Source organism: Salminus brasiliensis, chromosome 11 (genome assembly GCF_030463535.1).
Source record: "Salminus brasiliensis chromosome 11, fSalBra1.hap2, whole genome shotgun sequence".
In the NCBI taxonomy this organism is placed as follows: Eukaryota; Metazoa; Chordata; class Actinopteri; order Characiformes; family Bryconidae; genus Salminus; species Salminus brasiliensis.
Window position 1 is genome coordinate 7,533,736 of NC_132888.1, and position 11,553 is coordinate 7,545,288.

The 11,553-nt window shown below is 39.1% G+C and overlaps 1 protein-coding gene across 1 annotated transcript; it reads right to left on the reverse strand.

Moving 5' to 3' along the window:
• Nucleotides 1-4,053: 4,053 nt before the first annotated feature.
• mmp13b (matrix metallopeptidase 13b) lies at nt 4,054-10,206 on the reverse strand. The gene is made up of 10 exons (XM_072690984.1): nt 10,105-10,206; nt 9,375-9,613; nt 8,092-8,240; nt 7,808-7,933; nt 7,551-7,706; nt 6,958-7,078; nt 6,480-6,613; nt 5,360-5,519; nt 5,084-5,187; nt 4,054-4,681 (listed from the first exon to the last, which is right to left on the reverse strand). The coding sequence occupies exons 1-10, from the start codon at nt 10,201-10,203 to the stop codon at nt 4,581-4,583; spliced, it is 1,389 nt and encodes a 462-aa protein (XP_072547085.1). The 5' UTR covers nt 10,204-10,206; the 3' UTR covers nt 4,054-4,580.
• Between the last annotated feature and the right edge of the window lie 1,347 nt (nt 10,207-11,553).

Sequence of the window (11,553 nt, forward strand, 5' to 3'; positions counted from 1 at the left end):
TGTACTATAAATAAACAACATAAATACTGTACTATACTATAAATAAATATAATAAATACTGTACTATAAATAAACAACATAAATAATGTACTATAAATAAACATCATAAATACTGTACTATAAATAAACATCATAAATACTGTACTATACTATAAATAAACAACATAAATACTGTACTATAAATAAACATCATAAATACTGTACTATACTATAAATAAACAACATAAATACTGTACTATAAATAAACAACATAAAGACTGTACTATACTATAAATAAACATCATAAATACTGTACTATAAATAAACATCATAAATACTGTACTATACTATAAATAAACAACATAAATACTGTACTATAAATAAACATCATAAATACTGTACTATACTATAAATAAACAACATAAATAATGTACTATAAATAAACAACATAAATACTGTACTATAAATAAACAACATAAAGACTGTACTATACTATAAATAAACAACATAAATACTGTACTATAAATAAACAACATAAATACTGTACTATACTATAAATAAATATAATAAATACTGTACTATAAATAAACAACATAAATACTGTACTATACTATAAATAAACATCATAAATACTGTACTATAAATAAACAACATAAATACTGTACTATACTGTAAATAAATATCATAAATACTGTACTATAAATAAATATCATAAATACTGTACTATAAATAAACAACATAAATACTGTACTATACTATAAATAAATATAATAAATACTGTACTATAAATAAACAACATAAATACTGTACTATACTATAAATAAATATCATCAATACTGTACTATAAATAAACAACATAAATACTGTACTATAAATAAACATCATAAAGACTGTATTATAAATAAATATAATAAAGACTGTACTATAAATAAACAACATAAAGACTGTACTATAAATAAATATAATAAAGAGTCCAGGACTCTTTATTATCCAGGAATCATGAGTCCAGGACTGCCCTTTTGGCATGCCACTTATGGTAACGTGCACAGCACGTACAGTGGCCAAGTCTACAGAGCTCACACTCATATGTTTTACGTTAGCCAGATCTTATTGCGCCTCTGCCTACATATGGGGCAGTCCCTAAAATCCCCACTTGTGCAATGAGATAGAATATCAGAGTTTGCTGTGCTGACAAATAGAGCTCATGTACTTATCTGAAACGCTGAGGTTGGTTGCGGTGGTTTTTACTGAAATCCCCTGAAGACGTAAACACAATGAGCTGCCAAAGTGACTTGTGGTGAGAATTCAGTGCAGTTTCTGGAAACAAATGCATGCCGGGTCACTCCAAAGCCACATTATCAAATGCAGCATGCAGAATCATTTCACCTCCAGATGTTTCAGAGCTGAGAAAACCAGCACAAACACGAACGCTTTCCAAACCAAACCTGGGGTCAAACAGGGGAAGTCACACCACAGAAGCCACGGAGAAGAATGGGACAGCCTCAGGATGAGGACAGGAAAACTGCATTAGACAGATTTAGTTAAACTGTTAGCTGAATGTTTATGTGAGGTGTCAATGTTGTATATATCCATGGCTTACACACTATGTGTCCAAATGTTTGCGGACACCCCTTCTAATAAAAACATTCAGCTACTTTAAGTTGCAACCGATGCTGACACAGATGTGACAATCCACACACATACACACACAGCTTGTCTAGTCCCTGTAGAGAAGTACTGCCAATAGAATAGGACTCTCTTGAGCACATAATCATGAACCTATTGGCACCATGCTGCCTAATCCCAGGCATGGGTTAGAGGGCTACAAAGCCCCCCAGCAGTGAGCTGTGGAGCAGTGGGAGAACTGTCTTCTCTGCAAAGATGGTGGTGGTGCTCCATCCAGTACTTTTGGGATGAGTTGGGGAGTTGGGAATGATGAGGTGGGGTGGTGATCATCCAACATCCTGACCTTACTAATGCTCTTGTCGTTGAATGCAGTCAAATCCTCACAGTAATGCTGCTCCAAAATCTCCAACGTCTGGTGTTTGGGGTCATTGTCCTGTTGGACCCCTAACTAGACTAGGTTAGAGGTTATGCAGAAGGATTGTTCTAGTAGGTCGTGGGTTCAAATCCCAGCAGTGCCTGGCTGACCAGGGTTGGGACAGTATTGGCTTAGTGGTTAGAGCACCACGCTTTGCTCACAGAGTTGTGGGTTTGATACCTGGGCTCAGCAAGCTGCTACTGTGGGGCCCTTAACCTTCTTCGCTCCCTGGGTTCTGCAGTAATTGCTGGCCACTGCTACAGGTAGGTGTGTGTTTCTGCATGCCTGAGGCCAAATTCCATCTTTGTCCAACACAAATAGTGAATGTGGTTGTCTTGTCAACTGGCAGCAAAACTGTTGAGGATGATACTACCACCACCATGCTTAGCAGTTGGTACAATGCTCTTCTTGGAGTCAAATGCCTTATGCTCCTGTTCCACACAGCTTTGTCTCATCCAACCATGAGATGTTCCTCCAGAAAGTTTTTTCTTGATTCACATGGTTCAGCTGCAAATCTTCAGTCAAGCCGGAAGGTGCTGACTCTCGGACAATGGCAATGTTAAAGTCACTTGACTGGGGACAGTGAGTCTGGTGTTCCAGTGGGTTCCAGTTGATAGCAGGCCTGTTCCTTGGCTGTTCTTGGGTTGTTTCTCAGGGTGAGAGTCTGGGTCTTTTTCCAGACTTTAGAAAATTACCTAACCCTGTTAATAAGTTGAGCTTACAAACAATTGTTTCAACTGATATTCTGAACTACTTGGAATCTGTGGTTGTTTAGAAATGGCTCCAAGAGACGTCCCTGACTTGTGTAGATCCAAGATTATCCTTCTCAGATCTGCACCAAGCTCCTTTCCTGTCATACTGTGCGTTGATCAATGCAATGAGTGCTGTCAAAGAAACAGTTTTTTTTAATGGGCACAGAAAAGCTACCAGCTGTAGTCCATCATGATCACTAGCAAGACGTCAAACGTTTTGGCTTTGATGGGTTTAAAGACATTTCTGGAACTTTAGGCACCACTGAATTATTAATAATAATAATCTAAGAGGGTGTAGACATATTTTTGACCCTGTGTTAATTTCAGAGCCCCAAAATGTTTTTTTGTGTTTTTCTCTGTTGAAGAACGAGGTTGTACTTCTATTCTGCTCCAATAGGAACAGTTCAAAGAAATCAATGAAAGCCCGGTATTGCCAAGACAGACATGTCCATTATTAATGTATAAAAAAAGCCTGACTTCATTCACATTCTTAGTCTCAAAAAATGTAGAATAGCAGAATGTTTAAATATATATTTATGAAAATTAGTAACCAATTCAAGTAAGTACACATGACAGTAGAACTGGGTTAACATCAGATGATTTTCAGAGATTTTAAGAGATAATATGGCTTAGGTGAGGGGGTCCACAAGTCAAAATTGGATTAAGACTATGGGGAGATAAGGACCAGCACTGATTACACACTCTGGATGCCTGGTTTCTATCACCACCACTGTACACTATAATGGCCCATTAAATTTCTCTAGAACAGAACGTTTCACACCAGCCCACTCTGAATGACTTGGTTTACATCTTAGCCATTTAATTAAGCAGAAATTCTCACGTGACCAAAAGATGGATTTCATTTCATTTGATTTAGGTGGTTAAATAAGCTTCATGACGGACAACCTATGATATTTGTAGATTGCGGACCACGCCTGCTTGGCTGAGGCAAGGACGGAGAACTTGAGAAATTTGGGCCGGAGATCTGGGGGGGTTGGGGTTTGAGCTGATAGGACCCGAAGCCAGACCTCATTGCCAGGGAGAGGTTGAGATTAATTGGAGAATAATCAGGAAGAGTAGGGCGTCGGTGGGGTGTGATTTTTGGGGTGTGAGGAGAGAGAAGCGGTTTAATAGTGCATAGTAATAGAGAGGAGGAGATTGGGCGTGGTCCTTCCCCCAAACTTTAGTTATTCCATAACTCCAATGATTTAAATGATTAAAATAACTGAGGAAATACACACAGACCACAACGTTTCAGGAATTTCAGAATTTATTTCTCCAGCTTACACTGTGCTATTAAACAACCCATAGCGCTGTCATCCATGAGTAACACAGGACCTCGTAATTCACTATTTTGAGACCAGTGTGAACGCTCATTACTTATGAGCTTCCACCACCATGTTTAGAAGAATGGTACACCCTTAAAAAGAAAGGTGCTACAAAGAGTTCTGTGTAGTAGAGATGTGTGAGTGTGCAGAATGTCTAAAGGACCATCTTTACCAATTTCAAGGTTCTTCACAGTCACAATTTGGCTCTTTATGGAACCAACAGTGGTTCTTCTATGGCATTACTCAAAGCACCCTTTATAAGACACCCAGTTTTAAGAGTGTAGGCTAGTTCTCAATTTGAACTCTCCAGCATGAGTCCAGACTCATGAAACTATAAAAACATGTAATTACACAGAACTGTTTTCTTACTGATTCACCAGCTCAGCAGTCTGAAAATCATGCTATAATAAATAGAAAGTATCACACTCCTGTATTTGGAGATGTTCTCAAATGCTAGGTAGCTGTGGGTGCTGTAGGAGCTCAGCAGTTGAAGATGGAGTTGACTCTCTGGATGCGAATGACCTTCCGGGCACTGTAGCTGTACTCAAACTGAGTCTGCTCATGGTAGAAGGACAGGTATCCTGTTTATGGTGAGACAGAGACAGAAAATATATTTGTAAAATGAGAGAATCCTTTAAGATTGATGTTCTTTTTATGGCTTTTGTTCATTTATTTGCATTTCGGCACTGTCACACAAAAACCTTGTATCTCCAAAAAGGCAATTTGAGAACAGAAGAAGGGAAAAAACTTAAAAATATTTGATTCCATCTAACTTTAGAGCATTTTTAGGGGTCAGTTTAGAATGAAATTGTGATACAATGTAGAAAATGACCGCCAGATTCACATCATGTCAAAAAGTAAAAAAAAGTGAAAAATTGAGATATCCAGTTTTTGTGTGACAGCCATGATTTGATAATCATTGGCTAACACCAGCTATACTGAATATACACTAATAGTGCAGTATACCCTTGAGAGTAGCTTACCGTAGTGGTAGGAAACAGCATCCACCTCATCTCCTATTCCAGGAAAGTCATCCTCTATGGACCTTGGATATCCGCTATCCATGGTGCCTTTCTGTTCGTCATAGCTATGGATATAGACAACCTTAGTGAGATCTCTACATACTGTTCACCAGCTACCGTATCTAAGTCTTTCAGCATCTCCTTAGCCTGTAAGGAACGGTAACTGCAGTGATCACTGTATGATTCGTATATGTGAGTGTTTATCAGTAATAATAATAATAATAATAATCTACATACCTCCAGTAGTCCTCATCTGCAAACAGCAGAGTCTTGCCCGTGTCCCGGATGTACACTGCAGCGTCTATTTTGCGGACGGATTTGGGAAGACCCAGCTTGTGGATGTATTTCGGGTAGCCCTCCACCAGAGTGTAGCCGTTAAGGGCCCACATTTTGATACCTTCAACGTGTAACAAGTGGAAACAGATTTTATCCAGTGTGAATCACATCTGAACCACGGTACACAGGCGGGTAAATGCAGAGTTAGGAGCTTTGTTAGGAGTGGGGTGATTATTTAGGATTGGTACCCTATTCAGGAAGGCAGTGTTGTCACTAATATTACTATTGTTACAACATTTGAGATACATCACCAAGATGACAAAATAAACAACAATAATAATAATTTTAATAATAACAATGTTAATAATAATAATCCCGCCTGTAAAATTAGCCGCTGACTACTCCACTAATATGAAGTCAGTCATGTTTATAATAATAATAATAATAATATTATTATTATTATAACAACAATAATGACTATGATTATTATGATTACTATCAAAACAGTCTAAAATAGGAATAATAATAATAATAATAATAATAATAATAATAATATTCCAGCCTGTAAAATTAGCCCCAATGACTACTATAATAATAAGAATATTAGTGTGACTATCAGAATTATGTCTACATATATAACAACAACAACAACAACAACAATAATAATAATAATAATAATAATAATAATAATAATAATAATCAAGCCTGGATCTTCAGTAACCTTATCACTGACTCTTCCCCTAACAGTTGTGTTTATAATAATACAATAACACTAATAACAATAATAATTGCTAGGATTGCTATCACTGTTAATAATGATAACAATAATACTGCTAATAATAGTTATTATTGATTGTGATGATGATATTATTATTATTATTATTATTATTATTATTATTATTATCAAAAGTAAAAACAGATTCACCATTTTAATTAATAATACCACTCTGAATAATGTGTTATAATAATATCACAACTGAATGTTTTTTTTATAACCATAGTAATAATCATCATCATCAACATTATGTTCTTCATTATGCTTGACTGGTGATCTGCAGTGTATCTGTAAGGAAACACACACCGCTGAAAATGATGACGATGTCTTTCTCCAGGTTCTCGTAAGCTGCATCTACTTTCTTGGGGATGAATGGCCAGGTGGTTTTAATGGGGGTTTGCTCAGGCTCAACCATCTGTGGGTGCAGGCGCCAGTAGAAGCTGCCAGGAGGAGAAGAATGATGTTCAGATTTCTTGTGAAAAAGAATACTGACTCAGGAAAAGCGAGGGGCTCGTCAGAGTGAGGGAGGCAGAACTTTTTGCTTAGTTTTGCTTTTTAAGAAGTGAAACAGCTCCAAGAGCCTCAGTTGAACCCTAAACTCTAAGGATGTGTAAGCAAATCTTTATTTCCTCGCCTCTCCCTCATGACTACACACCTCATATCTACTCTATTACATATCTACTAATTACATTACTGGACTATGAGTCTTAAAATGACCAACTGAATAATAATGTTTGGTTTCCAGTTTGATGCCGTTATGAAGCCTCTGTTGAACAAATGGTACCTGTCTTTGAAGATGATGGTCTCTCCACGAAGTTCTGTCATAGCATCGAAGGTCAGCATGGGGTCACACTTGTTTGGAGCCACAGGTTTGGGTTTGACTTTCCTGTGGTCGGGGTTTGGGCCTGAGCAACAATAACAGTAAAGACAGGGTCAGTTGGACTGGTGCAAAAATAAAGACCCCAAAATAGGTTCTTTGGAGTGAAGCCAGCGGAGAACCACTGTTAGTTTAAAACCCTTTAAGCCCTAGAGGACTGTGTGTGTGTGCCCATACGTCAATCCCTCCCACCCTTTAAACGGTTCTTTAAGGGTTCTTTAGTAAAGTCAGTATTTCAGTATAAAACCATGACAACTTAAAGAACTATTTGAAAGCAAAATTTACATATACAAGAACCCTTTTTTTAGGGTTTGAGTGCTGATCTTCTTTCTGAACTCCAGACACTGTATAGATTGGTTCAGTTCTGGACTTCCTCAAACTAGCACTCACATCCAGTCACACCATGCTGTTTATTAGCGTTCTAACGTTAGACGCTTTTGCAGGGTACTGTGTAGTGTGCCACATTTGGTGTATAAGAGCCGCCCGTTTCATGTGTTTACCGTAAAGCGATTGAATGCCTTTGATGTCATCATCAGACAGTGGGAAACCCCGGGAGTACGAATACACAGGGAACATCAGAGCTCCAGGATCAGAGGAGTGAGCCATACCGAGGGCATGACCGAATTCGTGGGTCGCGACTAGAAACAGGTTGAAAGCTACAAGGAGAGAAATGAGAGCGTCAGGAAGCTTATTTGCCTTTTACAGGGACCCTTTTACAGCGACACCTATTAGAGACTGTAGCATGAATATACAGTACCATGTGAGTCCTTTGTCCATGTTTCATCTTCATCAAAGTGTGTGTCACCACCTATGCCTTTTCCTGGTGGGTAAGCATGGGCAAGGAGTCCCTCAGGCCCATCAAACGGATTGAAGTCTCCATGTTCTGTCATTCAGAGCCCAGCAAAACCACACAGGGAGAAGGATACAACCGGAGTTAGGCCTTAATGTAAGGTTTCATTGATCTTCTGAATGTAGGTGGTCTTCAAAACAAAGGGGCTTTAATGGGTTCTTTGACAAATGCCTAATTACTGTCGAGCCTACCTCTCCTCCCAAAGCTGATCATGATGTCAGCATTTCCTTCATGTAGCCTCTTAAACTTCAGAGGAGTCACATCACTCCAGACCTTCAGGGCGTTGTGGACGGCTTTGTCCACGTCGTCCTCGTCCAGATCAGGAGTGTAGTTTGTGATCCTGGATTAAAACAAACAGTTACAATAAAAGCAACAACCACAAAAAATATAAAAAGCTGATCAGCCAGGTAGAGGTGGGCGATATGGTACAAATATTATATCACAATATTTAGAGACATGTTCACAGTACAAATGGTTTATCACTATATTTGTGACATGCTGACAAAAGTCAAATCATTAGTAGAAATCAAATACTGTCCCATACATACAGTGATTTAGGGACACCATCTGCGGCCCTTCATCCAATTAAACAGGACTAATTACGCTGTCTTGAGATACACAGTTGGGTCAGAGTTTGTTAAGCACTGACAATGTCCACAATATGCCCAGAAAGGTATATTGGGAATTACCTCACTTGGATAGTTCATTATAGAAGCCTCGTAGATGCTCACCTGACATTCAGCTAACATTCAACTGAATGCCTGTTAAATGCAGCTGAGCTGTAAGGTGAATGTAATCCTCCACTCAAATCTTAACTCTAACACTAACCTTAAGCTTAACATAAACTTCATATTTCACTCTAAGCCTAACCTTGATCTCAACCTTAAATCTTAAAAGGTTAATGTTAGGGTTTGGGTTTGGGTGTAGGATTACATTCAATATACAGGCAATTTCAGGAGAGCATCTACAAGGCATCTATTATGGTCCATCCAAGTAAAGTGATACAGATTATTGTGTATCACAATAAAAATTTGTCTCAATACAATACACTGTTGTCATATTGCCCACCCCTACAGCCAGGAAATTGCCTCTTTAGTGCTGCACTGGAGTAATGGATAAAGGTTACACTCCATGCATTGCTCTAAAATCCAGTTGAAAGCCCTCTTCCCTGGACAGTGGAGATTCCCCTCCAACAAAAGCTGGATAAACTCGTTTTGTTTAATGAATGAGCAGGTGTCCCAATACTTTTGTCCATTTAGTGTACCTTTTTATGTCTGTTTATAACAAAACGATTAATAAAGCAAGTGCTTTAAAATGCTTTATGTCACCAGAAATCTGTGATATCGATGGACACCAAACTGGCCCTGGTTGACGGACTACTTTCAGGGTTGAGGGGAGAACTGTGTGGCGGTAAGATCTGGATAACCCACTGCTTTGGAATCCCCAAATTTCATAAGAAGAAATAAGATGAAACCTGAATGTCACAAGGTTGCTCTCCCATTTGAGGTCTCTGGGGAAGTGATTATACTCGGCTACATCTGGCACGCCACATCTGGCCATGTTCATCAGCTCCACTGTGTTGTCGTCCAGCTTGCCTGTAACCTCCAGCCTGAAGAACGACTGCATCTCACGGATCTTGTCGGCCATAGCGTCTGATGACCTTGATTTACTCAGGAGACCAGCTTGCATGCCATAGTACCTCCGGAGGTATCTCTAAACACAGGGAAAGGAACACACACTTTCAATCAACCTATTGGCACCATGCCTCCTGATGCCAGGTGTGGGCTAGAGGGGTATAAAGCCCCCACAGCAAAGAACTGTGTCCTCTGGAATGATGGTTGGCGCTCCATCCGATCTAGTTGGGGAGTTAAGGATGAAGTGGGGTGGTGATCATCCAACACCTTGACTTCACCAACGCTCTCGCCGCTAAATGCAATCAAATCCTCCCAGCAATGCTCCGGCAAAATCTAGTAGAAAGCCTTCTTCCCTGGTCAGTAGAGACAGTTACTCCAACAAAAGGATGTTAAACTCTAAACGTCATTTTTTAATACCCTTGACTTTGGAAGAAACAATGAATAAGCAGGTGTCCAAATACTTCTGTCCGATACTGGACTGTTTATCTATTTATACAATTATCAAAAATACATTTAAAAATACAGCATAAAAAAGAGAAAAGGTCAAAATCTACCAAATCTTCCTCTTACCTCTGCTAACAGCCTCTTTTCGGACCCCTTCTCTGGAAGAGGCTTGGCTAAAGAATGTGCCACGGTCAGTAGTAGCACCACTACAGCTGTGATTTCCATGCTGTCCAGGCTGCGTCCCGCTGGGAATGACTGAGACTGAGGCACAGGGGGCTTTATACTGCCCACCTCTGAGGACACTAACACTCCATGATTCATGGGCAAGTACCCAGGCCACTTCCTCCCAGTTTACCACCAGAGAAGTGCAAACAACAGCACCGTGGTTAAAAACCTGCCTTGAAAACACTTGAGTGTGCAATTACATCACCAGCCTTTTAGGTTTCAGGTTTCTCAGGCCGGAATTGGGGAGTCATCTCAGTAAATATGGTCAATTTTGAACAGCTTCAGCATGTAATGGAGCTAAGTTCCAAAACTGCACAAATTCCCCCCAAAAGCACCAGCGCTCCTCAGGCTGGTTGATGCCACACTTCTGTCTATTAATACCTTCCTCTAGACAGACGTGGCACTCATGACTGTGATGCACTGCCATGCTGCTGTGAGTAAGTCCTGCTGCATGATCTCCAAACCAGGTCAGATGTTACAAGAAATGCAGTGTACTCTGAATCTTATGTATATGTGTGATATAAAAAAACTTAATGGACAAAAGTATTGGGACACCTCCTCAGTCAACGTTTCTTCTGAAATCAAGGATATTTAAATAAAAAGGAGTTCAGCCTGCGTTTTTAGAGTAACTCTCTTCACCGTCCAGGGAAGAAGGCTCTCTACTAGATTTTGCAGGTGCATTGCTGTGAGGATTTGATTGTATTCAGTGACTAAGGTGTTGGAAGGTCGCCACCGCACCTCATCCCCAACTCCCCAAGTCATCCCAGAAGAATTGGATGAAGCACCAGCCACTGTGTGCATTTGCACATCTCTATCAGCAATGGGTGCAACTTGAAGTAGTTTAATTCTTTAGAAATTGCACAATTTAAAAATACACAATGCAACAACCACAAATGTATATGATTATATAATATATAATGATTCAAATTATGTAAAAGGTGAAAAACAGCAAAAATGAAGATAGAAAGTTTATACATGACAGTGACCATAACTGTGGCTTTAGCAATGGTAATAAGGTAATAATGGAACCACAGTATACAGTGAATACAGTGGGAGCACATGAACAAATTGCCAATAGGGCCAATTTTTATTCTTTATTATTTTATTATTTATTAATATTATTAGTATTTTAATTTATACATTTTATATAATTGCATTTTTAAATATAATGTTTATTTATGTATTATTATTATTTTGTTTTCCTCCCAATTTTACCCCATTTTTCTACCCAATTCTACCCAATCCCTGTGCATGTGAACTCCTCCTATCACTAACAATGCTCCCAACACTAGGAGGCTGATACAAGCACTTCCACTTGTCTTCCGCCAAATGTGAAGCCAGTCACCCCCT

Coding starts and splice junctions, on each gene's coding strand:
- mmp13b (XM_072690984.1), bottom strand. CDS start 10,203: ATGGAAATCACAGCTGTAGTGGTGCTACTACTGACCGTGGCACATTCT. Junction 6,614..6,957: donor ACCATCATCTTCAAAGACAG/GTACCATTTGTT, acceptor TCCTCCTGGCAG/CTTCTACTGGCGCCTGCACC. Junction 4,682..5,083: donor TGCTGTTTCCTACCACTACG/GTAAGCTACTCT, acceptor CACCATAAACAG/GATACCTGTCCTTCTACCAT.